This window comes from Phalaenopsis equestris, unplaced genomic scaffold (assembly GCF_001263595.1).
Source record: "Phalaenopsis equestris unplaced genomic scaffold, ASM126359v1 Scaffold000428, whole genome shotgun sequence".
Classification (NCBI taxonomy): domain Eukaryota; kingdom Viridiplantae; phylum Streptophyta; class Magnoliopsida; order Asparagales; family Orchidaceae; genus Phalaenopsis; species Phalaenopsis equestris.
This window is the reverse complement of record NW_018164869.1, coordinates 1,830,631-1,853,782: the sequence shown is the minus strand read 5'-3', so window position 1 is coordinate 1,853,782 and position 23,152 is coordinate 1,830,631. Positions and strand designations below refer to the sequence as shown.

Sequence of the window (23,152 nt, the reverse complement as noted above, 5' to 3'; positions counted from 1 at the left end):
TGCTTGGGCCCTTCACTCCCACGCTCGCCTCTTGCACGCGAGGCAATCTCGCAGACGACCCATCCCCTTATTATTGCCGAGGATCGTATCCTCTGCTCTCGACCCTCCTTGCCGCAGAGCGTGGCCTCTGCGAGGATCGTATCCTCTGCGCTCGATCCTTCTGCCGTATCTTCTTAATCATTCTTCTCCTTCTCTGGTGTATATTAGAGCTTGGTTTTGTAGCCCTGGGGGGTATGCCGAAAATCTCTGAGGAAGGAAATTCTGCCATTTTCTTTTCTCACTTCTTTAATTTTTTGGTGCTTGAATTGGTTTCCTCTTGCTGTTGGAGGAGTTGAAGTTGGGGAGTGCCTTTAAAGTTCCTGTGTTACTTTCTTTTGCTTCAAGGAGGTACCTTTTCTCCTTTTGTGCCTTGCCCTTTTTTCGGTTTTGCCCTGCCGAGCCCCTATCAGCTCGGTGCGATGGGTGATACAACATGCTGACTTAGTTGGCACTTATATTCTTGAATACATGATACTCAAGCATCTAGGAATAGAAATGCAAGCATACTTTAAGGGCTAGATTTGATTACCTGTTTAGAAGGATATAAGTATAACATGTTATCGGCTTTTCTCTTTTCCCTACTTGCTTAAAATGGTAAAACTATGACATATTTCTATTACTGTGAATAAGAAGGTTGAAACGTGTCTTTGAGATGATGCTAGCTCCTCTTTTCTCTTTTTGTTCAAAAGCAAGTTGGAATAATTGAAAATGTAGCTTTGAGCTGACGTTGGCTCCTCTTGCATGCATGTTGGGATATGTATTATGAGGCTATTCATCTATTCTTATTTAGCATGAGATATTGGAGAGTTTATTTGGCCCTTCATGCATGTTTGGGGGCTCTGCTTTGGTTTCTTATGGCTCTTCCTTGCTTGAAATACATGTTTTGGGAGGATTTATTTAATTTAACAAGTCTTGTAACTTGTTTTGATGGTTGGGTTTAGCACCTCACGAGGCATCACTTTGTTTAAACTTCTATTGGAAGTTGTTTTATGCTTGGAATATTTCAGTTGGGGGCCTAAATATACTCTCTATATTGTTGCTCTTGTTTAAGACATATGTTGGCTCTATATCTTGATGTTTCAAAAGGCATGTGAACTACTCTTTGGTTCTAAATGGGTCGGTTTCACCTTGAAGTACCTGGAACTTTAATTTCTGTTAAAGCTTGAGTTTCTATCTATGCTTGGGCCCTGTTTTAGCCTTGAGTGGCTCGGTTTCTGGCATCCGTTGGGGCTCGGTCTTACCTACTCTAGCTCTTGACTCTTGCCTGATTTTGAGGCTTATTTTTGTTTGATTTGGGGTGTGGCTTTATTCTTTTTGCCCCTTCTGGTTTTCGGTTTGCCTAAAAATGGCTGGGTTTGGATTTACTATCGTATACTGCATTTGATTAGCCTTTAAAGCTTTGATTTGATCTCTTTAGGGGCTCGGTTTTCACCTTGGAAGGGTTGGAGGCTGGGTTCTGGATTGAGATCTTGTCTTGTGTATGTGAGCTTTACTTGTTAACCTTGAGGGATTTATTTTGGCTTGATTTGGGAACTCGATTTGCTTGTTTTAGCTCCTACCCGAGAGCCTATTGTGGTGTTTATTCATGTCCCTGCTCCATAGTTGTGGGAAGGTTCGATTTTATTTGCTTTAACCCCTATTTGGGAGCTCGGTGTTGTCTTGTCCTGTCCCTACCTGAGGAGTGGTTTGGGTTTGATTTTTGTTTGCCTTAGTCCCTACCCAAGAGCCCATGATTGATGCCTTATACTTGTCCCTACTCGAGAGTTTTGGTGGCTGCCCTTTGCTTGCTTCTGTCTCTTACCCGAGAGCTTGTTGGGGGCCTGTTCATGCCGTGTTCTGGCCCTTACCCGAGAGCTCGTTAAGAGCCTGTCTTGTGCCCTTTTTCTGCTCTTACTCGAGAGCTTGTTGGGGGCCTGTCTTGTGCCTTTTTCTGCTCTTACCCCAAGGCTTTGTAGTGGAGTTGGTCCATGCTTGTTCTTAGCTCTGGTAGGCTATCCGGGGTTGTTTGACTCTTCTTGCCGAACTTAGGGTGACTTGAATGTTATGGATGAATCAAGTTTGCCATCCAAAAACATATGCTTTGCACTATCTATAGAGTGAGGTGATCAAAAATAAATTGAGCATATTTCTTATGTCTTACTTAGGGGAAATTGGAGCCGGTTTTAATGATTTATACAAGCTTGCCCATTCCTCTCTTACGTATCAAAAGCAATACTTTGGGTAGTTTTCCTGTTGCTACTGTGGCCGTGGGCTCCTTTTGTGCCTTGGGTTGCCTTGGCCGTGAGCTTCCGCTCCTTTTGTGCATTTGGTTGCCTTGGTCGCGAGTCTCTTTGACCCTATTTTGTCTTGACCAAAAGCCTTGGTGGCTATACCCCCCTCTATTGACCCCAACCGTGAGCATTTCTCAGGTTCTATGGGAAGATTTTATGCTTATTTGATATATGAGGCTATTGATTAATTTGGAAGTTGGAAGATCCTGATTTTTGTATGGGTTTGGAAATACTAGTGGTGGTTTCCCCGAGGTCACTTTCCTTTTGCTTGATTTATGAAGTTTGGGAGATTTCCGAATTTTATCTTGGGAGAATGTTTGGCTGAGATGAATTGATTCATAAAAATATCTTTAGGGTTTGGATACTGTCGTTAGGAGGTCATTTTGACTCGGGTTAAGCCATTTATAAAAATGTGAGAAAGTGATATCATTTTGGATTGATTCAAGGATCTTCGGGTCCTCCTTTTCAGGTCTTTTTCGTCATGAGTTTTGAGGGCTGAGTCATCCTTCGTTCTTTTTGATGTTTTAGGTAGATCAGTCCCCCATCTCTCTCACCCCATTTTTGTTCTTTTTTTTCCGTGTTTCTTAGTTCGATTTTTTGATGCTTATGTTCGATACATAAGTGTCCACGTATAACCTTTTGTTATACGTGAAACCATCAAGCAATGTCGCAAGTAAGTCGATTTTGTTTTGGGGCTTAGGGCGGCGATGACAAAGACACACCGGAGATAGAGCAGAATGATATGTCATCCTACGACATCAAGATCGAATTCAGGAACCAGTTGAGCTGTAGGATGACAGTATCATTCACCGACACAAGACTAGCGGGAGTTGACCCGAACCTTCTTAGGTTGTTGGTAGTCTTATGTCCGACAGCGCGATCGACCTGTGAATAACTATTTTTCAAAATTGATAAAAACTAATTTGATAAGAACAGATACACCTTTTTCTAAAACAAAAATATATTTTTCGCTACAAACAAAATTGATACAACCCACTTTTTGCATGTTTGAAACTAATGTGCATGCTGAAAATATAAATTTTAAATACAGTTTAAACATCGATTGTCCCCTTGTTGATCACCTGTTTAGGCTAAGGAGTGCCCTCCTGAGTTAGGTTCGATAGGACACCCTTCTAGTTGAATGACGAGCTTTATACATCCGGGTGACTGAGTAGCCTTTGACGACCTCGAGTACTAATATATAGTTGAGTCTAGCCTCGACCCGAGTGCTTGCAGTCCCCCTCTTTTCGGACTTTTCGTATGTTTTTTTTGGAATTTTTAGACAAAGCACCCGTAGTCTCTTTTCGGGATTTTGCAGTGTTTTCTACGATTTTAATCGATTTGTCGATTCGTCGATTTCCTCGCATTTCTCTTGTTGTGAGTCTTTTGATGATCTTTCTCGAGATTTCTGGACGATGTTTCTTTGTTTTCGTTTATATAAACATTTCAGTCTGTTTCCTGAAGTTTTGTTGCTGGTATCTGTTGCATCAATTACACTTAAGGAACAACGGACCTCCCATGTATACATGTTTGTTTAATGTTTACAACATGTTACTTTCTTGCAAATCACCTACCTGCTGTATTTTTTTTTTACTTTTATTTTACCCCGCATATTGTACTGTTCTCTCTACTGCTTGTCTTGTGCTACATATTCTACTGTTATGCTATACACTATACAACTTCAATATGTTTTCTATAAAATATCTAAATAACTATAAACATAGGGCCTCTGGATTTGACATCATAACCTGACACCCTAGAAAACTTAAACTCGTCACGACAAGGAACTTGGAGCTAGCGCGGTGGGCAGCACGACCATCTTCAACAGCAGAACATGTCTTCCCCAGTTAAATCATTCTTTCCTTAGAATTAAACAACAATCCATAGGATTTTGAGGTCGTTCGCGTGGTGCGACATAAATCCTCAACCTTTTTTTAGACATTTGTACAGCTCTACTGTGCAATCTAAGCCCTAAATCGTTTTAGGATTCCGAGGTTGTGGTCCGTCATGACCTAAATCCTTACATCTTCCAGGCTATTTATGTGATTGTTTCATCCCAGTGTAAGCCATAAATAAATAAAATTGGTAGGATAAAACACTTGAATATTTCTCCTCGAAATTGAAGCCAAACCATAGGGTAGACTGGGAAGTTACCGAAGATCTCCTCTGGATATGTGACATCCTCTAGTTATTCTTCCTTTGGATTCTGTAATAAATGCTCCAAATTTGAATCATTCCTCTTTCACACATCCTTGTCCGATTTCGTTGAAAAGTCCCATCATTTTAAGTTCTTGAAGATAATTTTTCCTGATTTTTATCGAGAGTATTCTTAAGTGACTTCGATCATTTAAGATGTAATTAACTATAGGGGCTTTGCCCTTATAGGAAGCTTTTCCGAACCCAACTTAAAATAAACCCTATTTAATTTTTCATATTAAATGAGAGAATTTGTCGGCAAATAAAATGGTTTCGCAGATCAAACTGACGTCATATATTTCTTAGTTTATTTGATCGAGTCTAATCCTCAAGTCTTGTGTTTATCCCTCGGGATAGATACACAGTTTGAGGTAGAATGTTATTTCATTTAAACTGTGAAAATTATTGGGTCAGTTTGATTTCATATTTTTCTAAACTTAAATCTATATGTAAATTAAAACGTCTTTCCGAAGCAGGTGACGAGATTTCCATTCCGACGACCGACAGCTTCCTACGGGCGACTCACCACACCCCAACTTTTTATCGCCGACACTTATTTAACTTCTTATAGTCAATGCACATTCTGAAACTCCCATCCTTTATGAATAATAATGGAGCTCTCCAATGTGAGGTGTCAAGTCTGATAAATCCCTTATCTAATAACTCCTATAATTGACTCTTCAACTCTTGTAACTCTTTAACGGTCATTCTCTAGAGTGCCTGAGATTAGAAAACATCTATTCCATTATTTTATGCTTTTTCCTATTCCAATATTGAATGAAAGGAATTATGAATGTGGTGAAATAATATGATAAATTATGTGTTAGAATAGTAACATTTCTATCATAATTGATTTGTTATCTAAATTTTGATAGTTGCACGATTTTGTCTATTATATATATCTTGACTCTCATAAACTAGCAAGAGCTTAATTGTAAAATCAAAATCAATCTCTCGCACTGGTGTAACCCTGATACATCACAAGAAAAATTTTCTAGATTTTCTTTTACCACTGGACTTAAAGGTTTTATTTCCTTAGAGCTATATGTTACATGAGTAAGAGATCCTTGATTTCCACGATTTAACAATTTCAAAGCTTTCAAAGAAATAATTATTATAGATGTCAATCTTCTATCACCACAAAATTTAAATTCTGGATATTTAGTTTGATAGTCTTTTTATTACAATCAATTGTAACAATTTTTAAGCAACCAATCAATGCCTAAAATTTTCTCAAATTCCACCAAAAGTTACACAATCAAATGTGCTTTAAAATTTTTTCCACCAATCATTAACTTCACCTCACATAATTGATTAATTTCCATAGAAGTATTGTTTGGCATTCTAACACATAATATCACAAGCATTGAAGTGTTATTCAATTGCATCACTGTAACCAATTCCTTAGCAATAAAAGAATGTGATGCTTCAGAATAAAATAAAACTCTCATTGGTCTATGCTAGAGATATATGATACATATCATTTGTCATTGCATTGGATATTTAAGATTAACTTATTAATGTAAATTCTTACGGATATTATGATTAACATGACACAACATGAATTCTATTATAATAAGAAGAGGACTTAAAATCTCTTAAATGTAAAACATGCCTATGTAACGTTAGGGGAGTCCTTAACTTTCTACCTTAAAGCGCATAAACCTTGGATTGAACATTTTGCTGGGTCTGACTAGGACCCAGTGTAAGCCATAAATAAATAAAATTGGTAGGATAAAACACTTGAATATTTCTCCTCGAAATTGAAGCCAAACCATAGGGTAGACTGGGAAGTTACCGAAGATCTCCTCTGGATATGTGACATCCTCTAGTTATTCTTCCTTTGGATTCTGTAATAAATGCTCCAAATTTGAATCATTCCTCTTTCACACATCCTTGTCCGATTTCGTTGAAAAGTCCCATCATTTTAAGTTCTTGAAGATAATTTTTCCTGATTTTTATCGAGAGTATTCTTAAGTGACTTCGATCATTTAAGATGTAATTAACTATAGGGGCTTTGCCCTTATAGGAAGCTTTTCCGAACCCAACTTGAACCCAACTTAAAATAAACCCTATTTAATTTTTCATATTAAATGAGAGAATTTGTCGGCAAATAAAATGGTTTCGCAGATCAAACTGACGTCATATATTTCTTAGTTTATTTGATCGAGTCTAATCCTCAAGTCTTGTGTTTATCCCTCGGGATAGATACACAGTTTGAGGTAGAATGTTATTTCATTTAAACTGTGAAAATTATTGGGTCAGTTTGATTTCATATTTTTCTAAACTTAAATCTATATGTAAATTAAAACGTCTTTCCGAAGCAGGTGACGAGATTTCCATTCCGACGACCGACAGCTTCCTACGGGCGACTCACCACACCTTGTGCTGGCAGGATGCCTTTATTTAACTTCTTATAGTCAATGCACATTCTGAAACTCCCATCCTTTATGAATAATAATGGAGCTCTCCAATGTGAGGTGTCAAGTCTGATAAATCCCTTATCTAATAACTCCTATAATTGACTCTTCAACTCTTGTAACTCTTTAACGGTCATTCTCTAGAGTGCCTGAGATTAGAAAACATCTATTCCATTATTTTATGCTTTTTCCTATTCCAATATTGAATGAAAGGAATTATGAATGTGGTGAAATAATATGATAAATTATGTGTTAGAATAGTAACATTTCTATCATAATTGATTTGTTATCTAAATTTTGATAGTTGCACGATTTTGTCTATTATATATATCTTGACTCTCATAAACTAGCAAGAGCTTAATTGTAAAATCAAAATCAATCTCTCGCACTGGTGTAACCCTGATACATCACAAGAAAAATTTTCTAGATTTTCTTTTACCACTGGACTTAAAGGTTTTATTTCCTTAGAGCTATATGTTACATGAGTAAGAGATCCTTGATTTCCACGATTTAACAATTTCAAAGCTTTCAAAGAAATAATTATTATAGATGTCAATCTTCTATCACCACAAAATTTAAATTCTGGATATTTAGTTTGATAGTCTTTTTATTACAATCAATTGTAACAATTTTTAAGCAACCAATCAATGCCTAAAATTTTCTCAAATTCCACCAAAAGTTACACAATCAAATGTGCTTTAAAATTTTTTCCACCAATCATTAACTTCACCTCACATAATTGATTAATTTCCATAGAAGTATTGTTTGGCATTCTAACACATAATATCACAAGCATTGAAGTGTTATTCAATTGCATCACTGTAACCAATTCCTTAGCAATAAAAGAATGTGATGCTTCAGAATAAAATAAAACTCTCATTGGTCTATGCTAGAGATATATGATACATATCATTTGTCATTGCATTGGATATTTAAGATTAACTTATTAATGTAAATTCTTACGGATATTATGATTAACATGACACAACATGAATTCTATTATAATAAGAAGAGGACTTAAAATCTCTTAAATGTAAAACATGCCTATGTAACGTTAGGGGAGTCCTTAACTTTCTACCTTAAAGCGCATAAACCTTGGATTGAACATTTTGCTGGGTCTGACTAGGATTTGACTCTGATCATGAAGATGTAGATTTCATTGGCCTGTCAAAGCTTTCTGAGGTGGTGCAACACTGCCTTCAAAATTTGTGGGATCCCTTTGTCTCAATATAGGGCAATTCCTCGCCAAATGTGTTGGTTTGTGGGACCAAAAATAAGTGTTGGATCCAGAAAGACACCCTTGTGAGACCTTTCACTCTTGTCACACTTCTTTGCTTCAATCTGATTGCCAACTTTGCTGGATCTGACCTTTTTAGCACTTGTCTTTCCTGATTGAAAGGGCGAACTGCCCTAAAAGCTCTTAGGAAACTTAGATCTCTTTGAATTTCTCCTCTTCTGTAGGTTCATCCTTCTCTTAGTAGCTTCTAAATTCAACTCAATCTTCTTACCCTCCATCCCAAACTAGAATAATCATTGATCCCAAGAGGAGTCTGTGGTTGTCTAATCATATCCTTCAACCCAGATAAAAATCTTTGGCACTTCTTTGCATTTGGAATCAACTTGGGTGTGTACATTGAAAGCATTGTGAATTTTTCCTAAGATTTCTTATCGAGTGATCATCTTGTACCAACCGAATAAATTTGTCTTACATCTATGTCTCACTAATAGTGGTGCGAACTAATCTCTAAATGTTATCACAAATTCATCTCACTGCACCAAGTGGTCGACTCTACCCCAAATTTATTTGGGAACTGTCCTCAACACCATCTCTCTACTTCTCCCTCTAAAGGGAGAAGCACAACTCTACTATCAGGTGTACAAAACCCATCTAAAATCTTTTCCTCTCTCAACAATCAATTCCTAACATTCACTGGACTTTCTTCTCAAGAAAAGAGAGGTGGCCTCATATCCTGAATTAGGAAATATTTGTCCATCTAACCTTCCCCCACCAAAACTGGTTTGAGACTGAGAGTAATTAATCACATGAGTTACTACAGTCATCATCTCAAAAAAAGTATCTGCATTCGCAGTAATCTGTGGCGGTGCATCGATTTCTGTCTCATCATCTCTAACTTATTTCTTTTGATATTTTTATATTTCTGAAATAACATAAGAAAGATTATAATTAGACACAATTTTCCTCTTAGTTAATATTATTTATGAATTAATTTAATCAACCGAATGATATTTTTTTATCATAATCCAACTTAATTTTCTGATAACACCCTTATCACGACCCAACCTGGTATCTTAGCATTAATTGAGTCAAAAACTGCGATTGGACGGTATTAACATTTCATTTATTTTTCTTCATGACTTCCAATATATAAAACTGTCGCTAAGAAATTACTAAGTACACTACTTAGAAAACAGAACATATACAAATGACAACTTAATCTGCAAACAACCTCTCATTGTATATATAACAATATCTCACTAATAGAAGAAATCGGTAGAAAAAAGAACAATCACATCACAATATAATACCTATCAACCGTAGTTCTCTTGTAAACTGAATCTTCATGTCAACTTATCAATCTATAATATTTCATGAAAGAAATAATTAAATTTGATAGTAAATTTTTACGACTTAGTAAATAATTATAATCTGATTATGCATTAAATTCATATGCAAATGCTATTGCATGAATGACAAAAAATAACGTAGTTCATTACTGAATTAAACTATAGACTTTTAATTTAAATTTTGTCATCTTATTATTTATTAGATTCATATGCAAAATGTTGTTTATAAATGACAAAAACAATAGTTTATTACTTAATATAACTATAACTTTTCATTTTAAATTTAATCATTTCCGTTTCAATTTAAGTATTTACCATTTTTTATCTCTTTAAGAAGTCGCATCAGGATTACTATCATATCCGAATGTATCAACAAAATTATACCCATAGGCACCCTAAAAAATTTGTACTTGAATGTACACCTTTATATTGTTATGTTTTTTAATGCACGGGTTCAACACATCCACTGCAGTACCATCTAGGAGTAATTTTGATTAACTTGAACATTTACATTTTATTACTTCTATTTAAGGTCACTGAAATTATTATTATTTTTTTCATTTTCATTTCATTCATTTCAGTAATTCTTTAATTCACAACATGCCTTTGATTATAAAAACATATATATTAAGCAAAAATGCACTTTTTAATTTAAAATATTTAAGAAATTAAATACTCACATTTGTCTTGAATGACCTCTTTACAAGCTTAATCCTCGAATAACTTTATTTTATTATCACTTTATCTTTGACCCTACTTCTTTTGCCCAAATCAGGATCCAAACCATAAATGATTGAATCAAAAATTTTTTCAAGAACTATTTAAATTCATTAAATCATACTTAATTGGTTCAATTAATTAAACAAAATATTTTATATAAATAAATATCTAAACTTTTATCTTTCTTTTTTGAGCTCGGATAGGTTCTCCCCTCGCTCACACGCTTCACCTTCTTCTTTTTGATTTTAATTAACCCTAAAATTAATTTTAACACTTCATATGAGTTTAATTTTTTTACATGTTACAAACCTCATAAAAATAATATAAACCTTTATGTTATCTTAATCCACTTCTCGGCTCAGTTCCCCTTATCCTGTACACTAAGCTTTGCTGGGCTTCGCTACACTTCATGGCTCAGTCTCCCTTTTCTAGATCTCTCTCTTCTTCCTCCTCTTCCTTTGATCTTGATGCGATACAACACAATGCACGAGATGCTTCCTCCTCCCTCTTCGTAACTTCGTCGGGGCCATCTCGCCACCTCATGGACGAAACTGCCCTTGCTTTCTCTTCCTCCTCTCGACAAAGCCACACAGTTTCTTCCCCTAACTTCTTTCAAGTGGTGCTAGATTCAACAAAAGACAGTGAGCCGATCTCCTCCCTTCGCATTGTTTCCTCCTTTGGCTAGTGCTTCCTCCTTTCTTTCTCCTCGGTGCCACTAGCATATTATGCATGAGGTTGCCTTCCTTCTGTTAGGGGAATAAAGATCCATAATTTTATTTTGATTTGACCTTTACATCATCACAATAGTTGATATTGAATTTTATATGCATTTTTGGATTTCATAATTTTTTTGTGCTTTCTTTACCATCCATTGGTTGTGTTGGGCTTGTCATTTTGCTTCTTACTTTTTGGTGGAGATGATTCATTTTGGGTACTTCATATCAAATTGTGCTAAATTTATTTGAATATTATATATTTTCTAACATGTCATTTTCCAAAGAATTCAATTCTCTCATCTTGTAAGTGCATTTTTACTTACTCTCCAAAATGTAAAGATACTTCGACGCATGGTCTATCCATCAACTGTTATTTTACCACTAAGAACTAAACTGCGAATGATATTAAGAAAAATAATTTCAGCGTTGCAGTAAAATCAGATTTTTCTCCACCGGTGCGGGGAACACTGCACAACATCTGAATAAATTTTGATACAGCATCCAAAAGAGAGTCATTTTGGGATCACCGGCACCAGTAATGCTGCAACGGTTGAAAAACCTTTTCTATGAAAATTTATTATAATGAGAAAAGACAAGTTTTCTTCATTGTGAATTCTTGTGTTTGCCGAAAACGTGCCATGAATTGTGATTATGTAGAACCTATGATCATTAGAGTAAAATAAATAAACCTTAGGTGTGAATGATAAATGTAAATATTAAACTTTGGGTATTAGGCATGTAAATATATAAGAATTTTGTGGTCTGTATGTAAATTTCCCTTTAAATTATTAGAAATTTAATTACCTTCGGCCTAATATCTTAAAAAGGCAACCTTTTATGTTGCTTTACCATTAATCTAAAACTATGATGCCCGTGCCTGCAAATTTTCAACTCGCCTATTTTCCTGTATGAATTTTTCCTGTTCATAGATCATATATGAAGCTTCTGCTTCATTTCTTCTGTCGCTGTGTTTAGTTCACCTACAAAATCCCCGAGCCATCTGTCTCAATTTATTAATTTAAGCAGTTGGTATTTGCAAATCTTGTTTACCGTAATGATTTGTGTATTCCAATCTTTTTTTTTTTTTTTGTTCTCCTATTTGTAAAGGGTAATTACATACATAGCACACAATTCTATTGTATTTACACATCATTTTCTGTTCTCCTAATTATAAGGGGAATTTACATACATGGAACGCAATGCTTAGGTGTAAGATATGTAAATACGTAAATACATAATAATTCTATGTAAATTTCCCTATTTATGTATCACAGACCATTCTGATGTGTAACTTCAAACCTTAGAGCAGCTCTATTGGAAAAAAAATTACATATGGACTCCGGATGCATCTGGAGTCCAATGGTGGGACGCCATGTGTTAAGTGGGACTCACCTCTTCTAACACAGGGCAATGGTAGTGTATCGTGGTGGGGCCCACTTGACACATGGCACCCCACTATTGGACTCCATGCGCAAATTGAATCCGGAGTCCGTATGTAATACTTTCTCGCTCTATTGGGGATGAAGTCGAGTGGATGGAAGATGGAGTTAAAACTATATTGGCCCCAATATACCTGCTATTAAGTTTGACCCAAATAGGGGAAGAAAATTATGGTTCAACAGTATGATAGCTGCTTATACTGGTTGGAAACATTTGCGAAATGATCCTGTTAAATCAGCAAAATTTGGAAATGGAACACCTTTGCCATCTCAAGATGATGCATGATGCCCACAAGATAGTTTTCTTGTTTGATGATATACAATATATTAAAATATTTTGTATGGATTTGTTTTTTCAATAAGATATAGGTTCATTTACATACATGCCACCAAATTCCTATGTACTTACATATTACCGTCTAAACTTTGCGTTCTACATTCCTACCGTCTAAATCTTTTGGATCACATAAAAAATATCATTATTTTTAAGTTTTGAAAGTGAAATACCCCTTTTCATGCATATGTAAGGTTGCATATATGTTAAATTTGAAGTTTTGGTGTTGGAGATGTAAATACATATGAATTGAGTGTTATGTATATAAATCTTCCTAAGATATTTTGCTGGCTAGTAGCCTGTTAGGTAAGTATTTCACAATATATAAAGAGCTGGAAAAATTCCAGCTGACTTGTCTCGTTTTTGCTCAATTCAGTCTACTATATGTGACATTAGAAGATTTTTTTTCTTAATTATTTTGGAATGGCTAATGTTTCTTTTCTTTTATTTTGATAGGAACAGTTGCTCTTGTTTTTGAGCAGTATGCTTTATACATTGATTTTAAGGTTATGGTCCAGAAGTTTGGATGATTTTGCAAGAGATTTTTTATTATTTATTAGGGCATTTACATACCACTCAATTCCTATGAATTTACATATCTAACACCATATGTGAGACACATTTTCATTCATAGGTTTTCAACACCAGTTTTATAAATGTTAATATCAAACTTAAAGTGTTAAATATGTAAATACATAAGAACTGGGCCGAATGTACATAAATTTCCCTAAATTAAAATCGCTCTAATTCTCCTTCCTATCCCAAGAGTCCAGAAATTTTAGCAGCAGAGAACTATCTTCCAGGCTTTGTTAGTCTTCTTCCTGATCTATCAGAAGTTGAAGAAGTGTGCTCTTCTGAATCAGTATAATCATCATTAGAGAGGGAAACTGGGCTGTTCTCCTTGCCATTTTCATGGCTGCAGACTCATCAACATGACTATTCTCCATTAAAGCTTCTTTACCATCGTCATCTTCCTTCTTCGCCTCTTTGATCCCAGAAAACTGAATGTAAGAGTTTTCTATTCGTATCACAGGCATTATCTTCAGTAAAGTTGCAAGTTTTGAGTGTTCCAAGTGTTGCATATATGTAAGTTTTAATGTTCTGACACATACATATCACTTAAGTCTTATGTGTTTATATGTCTAACAACTAAATTTCAATTTACACATCTAGTACCTAAGCATAGCATGCTTACCTACATAAATCCATACATCTTGTTTGAAGACAAGGAAGATATAAGAAATTATACTCAATTACAAACCTTCTAAAAGTGCTACAAAGAGTTTTTGAGTACACACACGTCATGAGCAAGATACATGGAATAATCACATATCTAGGACTACGTTAGTACATGCTTAAGTTTATTAAAGTTCATGCTTCATAATATTTGGATATTTTCACAGGTCCTTAACTTCAACGATAACAGTAATGTCTCTACATATTTATAACACAATAATTATATATCTATATATATCATTGACTGAAATCAATACTTTGATAAAGAATTTGACATCTTCAAAGTTCTTCATATTGTTTTCTCTTGCTGAGATTTCTGCGTTATGGTCATAACTTATTGCATTAGTCGCTTCATCCATTCATTTGAAATAGTTTCTATCGTTCTCCGAGCAATGTTTTGGGCAACGGTAAAATTTTCTTCCACAACTTGTGTCTTTTTGAGATATGTATATTTATGATAAATTTTTTGAGTACCAATTCCTTGTGATGTTGATGAATAACTTGAGCTCATTCTTGCTATCATCCTTTTAGAAATGAGAAAAATAAAAAATAGAAAATGAACACACATTTTCATGCATACTCAAAGTATTAGAGTATGGAGCTCCACATAAATTTACATGTTTGGAATCAAACTCACAAATATGATAATCTAATTTCATATTATATAAGCATAAGAATTAATCATAGAAACAAATAAGAAAGGAATCATATATGCATCTAGAGACTAGACCAATTAAAGCCTAACTTGTTTCACCTGAAAAAGAAATTGAAAAATATAAGACGCACTTTACACAATACAAATGTTTATAAATCAAGACGAGCGATGTATGCCACGACGTGTGTCTGGTAGCAGGATTTACGCAAGATCATGCATCCCATCAATCATACATACTACAAAACTCTAAAATGCTTGCCTGAAGCCCCAGATATATTAAACCCCATTGGATGGTGGGTTTATGGAATTTAGAGGAGTTGAGTGGGGCAAAGTGGGGTGGGAGGAAGGGAGAGAAAGAAGTGTTAGTCGGTTATGGGCGGAGTGGAAAGAGAGAAGGGCGACTTCAGACAAAGCTCACGGCTGAATTTAGAGGAACTGAGCGTGCAAAGAGGGGGTGTGTGAAACCCCTTAAGTAGATTGGAGTGAAACACTTATATATCGAGGTGTCTTTTGGTATACTGACAGACTCTCCTAGAATGGGTGATCTCTTGGGAAGTTACCAACTAGACGAAATTGTGTTGGCATTTGGCCAAAGTGGACAATATCCTGTGGGTGAGACTTTGGGCTCTCACAAATGGAATCAGAGCATTACACCTGCCAGAAGATGGGAACTAGGTGACATATAGTACAAAGTCCTACGCCATGGGAGTCACTTCTTGAATCAATGATAAGAAAAAAGTGCTACATTGTACATTTTCAATCCATAGGGGCCACCTCTAAAAGCCTATGTGCCTGCTGGATGATTATGAGTAAGAATACTGATGGACACGTCTTTTATTTAAGTGAAGGAGATTTTGAAACCTCTTTAAGAGAATTGAAGCCGAACTCTTAAATATCAAGTAGTCTTTTGGTGTAACAGTGAGCTTTCATTAGAAACTCTAAAGTTAAGTGTACCCGTCGTGGAGTAATCCTAGAATGGTTGACCTCTTAAGAATTCATACAAATAGGGCAAAATCATGAGACTATTTGATCAAAAGAGATAATACTTTGATGGGTGAGAGTTTCGGCCGTCACTTGGTAAGAAAAAATGGAGTGTTATTCGGGTAGAAGTGGAGAGTAAAGCTGTGATCCGGCGGGATGGAGAGCTTTTAAGTTTAGGGTCCGTGATACATAATTTCAGATGCTTGGAGTTCACGGTATGTAAAAATATTTTAATCTATAATAAAATAAAATACACTCTTTAACCCATAACATAAGTATGGTGATACGTAAATCTTCCTTAAATAAATTGCTCACACCTTGGCACGTCTTTATATGCAGCAAGCCTAATTCCAAATTCCAAATTCCAATGCATGATCTGGACAAATAAACAAACCTTGTAGTAGGTATGCATCTGTCAGCTGACTTGAAATTTCTTCAATCAACGCAGACTGTATGATAAGCGTAGAGCAGGTCACATGCATTTGTCTTTTGTGCGTATTAGAGTAACAGTACATCTGTATGCTCTGTCATCAAAATGTCACAAGTCTGTATAATGTGTGATTAAAATATGTAGAAATGGAATGATTAAAATAATTTAAGCAAAGAAAAAAAATTAAAATTTGGGTATACTCCAATAATACATAATATGTCAGTGGCATGCATGTAAATACATAAGAAGTCAGTGGCATGCATGTAAATCTTTCTTAAAACATTGCAAATCATTCAAATTATCACACATATACAGACTTAAAATACCAAAATTCAAAAGGAGTAATCAGGAGGTTTCTTCAACGTCCTGCTACTCAAAACCTTCCCCCTCTCCTCATCCTCCTCCTCCTCCTCCTCCTCGCCAAACGCCGGATGAGTCAAAATGCTCCCAAGCAACTGAGTCCCCCGTAATGCATTCGTCAGCGGCAAATGCCCCGCCGGCGTCTCATCGCCGAGCTCCCAAATGAACTCCCCCGGAAAGGATCTATAGGTGAATTGCTCCACCTCCGTCTCCATTCTCCTCATCCAACCTACCTCAATGAAGAATTTCGTGAAATCCCGCTGTGCCTTCTCCCACAGCCTCCGCTGCACGCTGTATCCGAATCGGCCGCCGCTGTGGCATCGCCAGAGATCATCGATGGCTCGAAGGTCGTCGGCAGCGATGAATTGGACTTCGGAGAAGAAAACGTATCCGCGCATCTCGGCGGCTTCTCCGGCTAATCGAATGAGGAGACGGCGTGTATCGTGATCGGCTTGGCGGAAATTGGCGGCGGACAGGTGGTGCGCGAGGGAGTCGAAGGCGAGGATGGAGGAGGAGGAGAGGGAGAGGGTGGCGGCGGGGAGGTGGGGACGAAGGGGGGGGGGAGGCGGAGGAACTGGAGGGAGGTGGTGGCCATGGAGGGGGATAAGAAATGGGTGGAAGAAGGAGGAGGAGTTTGGGGTTGTTGGTATTAATGGGGGAGGGGGGTTATAAAGGAGATGATGGTGGGGGGGATATGGGACACGTGGCAATGAACTCTGTGATTGGTGGGTAGAGGGTGAGGGGGGATTTTGTGGGTGCCACGTAGGATTTCGGGCTATGGGCTTAGATGGGGTGGGAGAAATTTAAATTTTAGAGTTACATGAATATAAATGTAAAATGTAAAGTTTAGGTGTTAATTATATAAATACATAAAAAATGGGTGCTATTTATATAAATACCCAAATTTTGTATGAACAGAGACAAAATAACAAATGCCAAAAAAATTTTTTTTTCTTTTGACAACTTAGGAATAGTTATTCCCTGATGAATATGGTGGACAATGCTTATTTAATCCTTATAAAATGATTTTTTTTTTCAGAAAATAAATATAATATTGTAGATGTCCAGTTGGTAAATATAAATCATGAAATTCATTTTGGATTATTAGATTTAGTTCATGAATTATTTAAAAAATATTTAAATTTTGATGAATTTAAGTGTGTTTCTATAGCAGAGGCCGAATCAGGTTATGTCCAGGTGTGGAATTTATAATTTCTCAATATAAATAATAAAATATAATATTTTTGGTAGTGATAATGCTAGTAATCACTATCATAGTGATAATGCTAATAATATAAATCTTTCTAATTTTGAATACTGATGATAGTTTGATTTTAGATTTTGGGTCACGCTTTCTCTACCTTACTTTTCTCTCTCGCTTCTTGAACATTGGTGCTACACTTCATTGATAAGTGATAGCTCAATGACACACATGTATTCTTTGAAGGACTATGGGTCTAGTCTTTGGTGGATGATCAATCTCAAATGACTTGGAAGGAAGTTGGCTCATTACGGATGAGTCATGTTTTAGATGCTTCTATCAAACTTTTGGCCACCCGTGAGGTAGATTGGATGACCTTGCTCTATGATAATGATCTTTAATTCTATGAAGATCAGTTTTAGCTCAAGATCCGCCTTATGTTGGTCGACAAATTCAAGTTGTTGGGGATGGAGGTGTTTTTTGGTTCTTTTAAAAAATTTAGAGTCGTCAGTCTGTCTATATATATGTTGTCATTTGATTCTTCTTCCAAATAAATCTCTCTCTGATCATATCAATGATTTGAAGATGAGATTAATAAAAAAAGACGAGATATACAATGAAATAAACCAACAAATTTTAGAAAGAAACGTAGAGGGCTCCTGTATAAGGTAATACTCGTGCGACAAGTCGAGAGTATAGTCTGAACAAGATTTGATCGAAATACCTCGAAACACAGCATCCATGAAGAGGATCCTTACATAAGCTGTCCATAATCTGAGAACCAGAAAGAACATTTTTATTTCTGGGGTCAAGGGCACTCCTAAAGGAACATACCCCTTAGGTTAATTACATCTTCAGGGGTGTCCAAGAAGACTCAATAAAAGGGGTCACTTATATTATCATAAAATAAGACACCAAAGGAGAGTTATTTCATGTGAAAATGCCCCTATGCTTTCAAAGCTCTCGCTAAGCCACAAGACAGAGTGAGTTTTCACATCCTAAGTGGGTAGCGGCTCATTAATATGTGAAACCTACGAAAAAACACTGCTCTTTTCTTTATGATTGATCTCAGTGTTATTATGAAGAGTTCATTGGGGTCGACTGAAGTGAGTTTGCAATAAGTCCCAATTGGTTCTCTATGTTCCTAATAGTCACTCTTTGGCTTTGGAACTTATTCCTCATTTGCAATACAAATTCCTCCCACGATATTTTTTTCCTTGAATTGTTGGTTTGTCTTAAACTAGGAGAAGAATGTCTCAGGTTAGAACCACCCTGATTGTTCCAATTTCCGAAGGGTTAGGCTGATTACACCCCCATTATTGGTTTCTTGCACCTTGATTATTATTCCAACTAAATTTAGGGTGGTTCTTTCAACTGAGATTATAATAATTGGAATACAGGTTGTTCATCCTGTTATTGATCACAATTAAGGTCTCAAGAGATTAAGTGTTAGCAAAGACCAATTTTCTGAATGAATTTTCCTCAATCACTTGTGGTCCTTGAGGCCGGTTCATCCCAAATTGATCCAGCTTCTTAGATATAACAACTACCTGAGAAGTTAAAATCGAAAGAACGTCCGTGTCATGTACACTTGCTACCTTTATGGGGTTCACTCTTTCAGAAAGCCATTGAAAATTGTTAGTAGCCATCTCCTAAATCAGAGAATATGCCTCATCAAATGGCTTTAACATAAGCGAGCAACCAACGACAACAATGATAGACCTAAGAGAAACTATTAACCCATTGTAAAAAGTCCGATTTATCAACCAAACGTGTCGTGCAGGATGGGAGCACTTCTTAAGAAGTTCCTTGAATCGTTCCCAAGCTTCATAAATTGACTCACCTTCATACTAGCAAAATGAAGTGATATCATTCCTTAATTTAGCTGTGTTTGAAGATGAGAAATTATTAGCTAGGAATTTCTGGGCTAAGTCACTCCACATCCTAATTGATCTAGGTGCTAATGAGGTTAACCACATTTTGGCCTTGAGACTTAAGAAGAAAGAAAAAAACCTTACCCTAACAACGTCATTGGAAACATCATTATAGCAAAATGTGGCGCAAAGTTCTAAGAAACTCGCTAAATGTAAGTTCGAACCTTCACATAGGGTTCCCCCAAACTGCTTGTTCTACACCATTTGGATGATAACATTCTTCAGTTCAAACGTGTTAGCTTCTACACCAGGGCTTTGAATACTCAAATGAATTTTTTCTGTCGTAGGGTTAGCATAATCTCTTAAGGTTTCGTGTCCATTTGGATGTTTATGGGTTGGTTCCTAAATTTCTGGGTAATTTTGTATATTGCTTGCCATATCTCGTATGAGTTGTTCAAGTCTCTTTTGTTTTTGAATTTTCGTTCAAGTCTCTTTTGTTTTTGAATTTTCCTAATAGTTTTCCCTAACTCAGAATCGTAAGGTTCAAGTTTCGTGGGTTCTGAACTACACATTTACAAACTAGAGATCCCTAAAATTTCACAAACAATCAAACAACAATATTTTTGGTTTTTCAAAAACAATGACAACAATAAAACAATAACTGTTAATACTACAAGTTTTCAAGTCTAAGACCTAGAAGTTCAACTAAAATTTTTCTAGTTAAAACACCGTCGCTCCCTGACCACAATGCCAAAAACTTAATACAACTTCCAGGTGCAACCACACTGGGGGCTCACTCAAGTGCATGTGTCGTATCAATAAAATTAGATTTTAGAGTGCAGAGTGTCGATCCCATAATGAATGATGAAATTTTCGTTAGAATAAGTTATAGTCTACTGGTTTTAAGTCCTAACCTAAAAAGTTAAAAATGTTAAAGTCTGAAAAGCTGACCTACTGTGTTATAACAAACAACAAATTTAAATTCTACACAAGTAATCCAACTCTTAATAATTTGGATTAAGAGATATCAATTAGTTAAGAGTTTCTTCCTTGTCATGAGTTAAGTGAATGGCATGAAATATAAATTTGCAAGTAGTAAAATATCTAGTGACCAATAGGAGCAACGAACTTCTTTACCCTCTTCTGAGTGCATAAAGAAGCTTTGATATAAATGAATTTAATTCTTTAAATCCCATAACTATCTTTTCAAAGAATATTTCCCTAACATTAGCATCACCCCACAAGACATATCAACTTATATCCCATAGTTTAATGTGATTAACCTAGTTGATTCTACCATAATTTTCCCAAGTCTTATGGTTCACAATATACTTTAACAATTCACTTGGGCACAATGAAAAGTAAATTAAGTTCTTAATGCTAATATCACCAATTGAAAATAAAGAAATTACATAACACTTCACTTTTCATTCATCCTACATAATCATCACAAGACAGAGTACCCAAGAAGCATGCTGATTTCACCAAACAAATGCATCAAACACAAAAGAAATCCACTAAATCTTTGTTAAAATAGAAACACACAAAGCAATACAAAGATACTTAGCTAATTTCTCCTTTAAAATGACCATAAGTTGACTCAACAAGCACACTTTCTGATTCCCTAAGCTTCTACACTAGAAAATCTCCTCTTCTCCTGCACTGGAATAAGGGACTCTAAACAGAACCTCCTAAGTACTCCCAAGAGCATAAATCAATCATCAATCCCTCCAAAAAGCATCAACCCTTCAAGCCTGCATTCCTCTGCTATATATAAACATTTTATAGCAGCTTCCACAACTCCCCATCATCCTTACACGATCATCCACATGTTCTCCCACGTTTGGGATCGCAAACTGCAGCAACTGCTCCAGGCAATTTCTGGCTCCTAGGCGCTTAGGCTTCAGGCACTCTGTATGCTTAAGGTTGGGTGCCTAGGCACTGATATCGCGGTGCCTAGGCGCCCAATGTTTGGTGCCTAAGCACAAACCTCTCGGGTTGTGCTCTTTTAGGATTGGTCAAGATGCCCAAGGGTTTGGAGCTTAGGCTCCTAGTAATCACTTTTCCTCCTTTAAGCTCCATGTCTTTTTCTGCCTTCCCCACTTCAATTACCTGTTATACCTGCAAGAAAACACAAACATAACTTCCTTAAAGTGTAATATCTTAAGTATAAATGTATAAGGACAATCCTGAATTTTGATCAACTTTTTCATGCATTAATAAGTGAAAAAAAAGAGTAAAGTTTAGCTGTTAGATATGTAAATACATAGAAATTGGGTGGCATTAATAAAAATTTGAAGACGAATATGATAAAAAATACAGAACATTATAAGTGTGTATGCATGTTAAAAGTGTGTATGCATTTTAAAAAACTCATAAAATTTCAAAATTTATTTAAATATATTAGTTGCAGTTGCAAGTTCACCGTGAATAGCTGCAATCAACTCAACTAACACTACGGTTGTCAAACCACCAAGCTAAGTATAACCAGCATCACTCAATCTCATATAGATGCTAAACAACAATTAATGTTGTGAAGTATAGCAGCAATAGATTAGTCAAGTAGCGAGAAGGCTACTCAGGTGAAAAAAATGTTGTGAAGTATAGATGTTAATCAACGATGCTTGCTCTGAATAATTCAGAAGGTGTTATTTGACTACTCCGACCAATCTCAATAACATATAAAAGTGATTAATTATAGTTCAAATAGCATCAAATTTCTGCTATTTTGAAGCAAACAAAATTAATTTTCCCTTTTATGATTGTTGTATGTACAAGGGGTAAATTTGCCCAAAAGTAAAGCAACGAGTTGAATTCGTAACTAGTTTTTAAAAAGTACTCACATAGCCGAGCCTGAGGTTCCTACATGCCATCAACAAGAAGAATTTCCACAAAACCCAAGGAAGTTAGCTATAACATCATCCAAAGTGCAAATACCATTGACGTATAATAACATCTTCATTTGACAAAAATAAATTAGACATATGATTATTCATCAAGTGCTTTGGCAAAAAAAATAATCTACACACCATACAATTCTTTTGTATTTTAAATTTGACACCTAAACAATTATATTTACATACATATTTCTCAAAAGATTTTAATATCACTTCAAAAAATATCATCACCATTATTTTTTGGTGAAAGACAACTTTTCTTCGGGTCTATAAAATGCAATGTATATAAAAACTAAAGCATCTAAATCTTACATAGTATAAAAAGATCACAAATATAACTTTATGTATATGAATAAAATGATGCATACATAAGAAAGTTAGATATCAACACATTGGACACATAAATATAGTATTAAGCATATAAGCATATAAGAATTATATGATGTACAACATGTAAGCAAATAAGAATCATGTAATGTGCAGCATGTAAGCACATAAGAATTATGTGATGTGCAAATAAGCATATTAGGATTATGTGATTGCAGGTAAACAAACACATAAGAATTATGTAATGTATAGGTAAGAACATAGGAATTATGTAAGGTGCATGCAAGCACATACTTAAATTGCATGCAATTCAATCCTTTTGCATATTTATATTAACAAAAGAATGATGATTATAGATGCCTCAAATATCAAACTCATAAGAATCATAAACCACAAGAACTTCTTTCAAACTGATACATTTCCAAGTTAATCAAGCATATATATATATATATATATATATATATATATATA

At 35.6% G+C, this 23,152-nt stretch overlaps 2 protein-coding genes across 4 annotated transcripts in view; one reads left to right on the top strand and one right to left on the bottom strand.

Annotated features, from left to right (window-relative positions):
* LOC110027410 (UPF0454 protein C12orf49 homolog) overlaps nucleotides 1-11,607 on the top strand; it is a 42,695-nt gene extending 31,088 nt beyond the window's left edge. Inside the window, exon 12 of one of the 3 annotated variants that reach the window (XM_020728836.1) lies at nucleotides 11,380-11,607. The gene's annotated coding sequence lies outside the window, so the exon portion shown is untranslated. Of the gene's footprint in view, nucleotides 1-11,371 lie in introns of all 3 variants that reach the window. The other 2 variants (XM_020728833.1, XM_020728835.1) reach the window with 2 other exon arrangements.
* A 1,817-nt stretch (nucleotides 11,608-13,424) lies between these two features.
* Nucleotides 13,425-23,152, bottom strand: part of LOC110027441 (tetrapyrrole-binding protein, chloroplastic) — a 13,180-nt gene continuing 3,452 nt past the window's right edge. The window contains exons 2-4 of the mRNA XM_020728886.1: nucleotides 16,351-16,956; nucleotides 15,987-16,117; nucleotides 13,425-13,738 (exon numbers count right to left, since the gene is read on the bottom strand). Of these exons, the coding sequence (XP_020584545.1) occupies nucleotides 16,355-16,956 (602 nt within the window). The 3' untranslated portion in view covers nucleotides 13,425-13,738; nucleotides 15,987-16,117; nucleotides 16,351-16,354. The remainder of the gene's footprint in view (nucleotides 13,739-15,986; nucleotides 16,118-16,350; nucleotides 16,957-23,152) is intronic.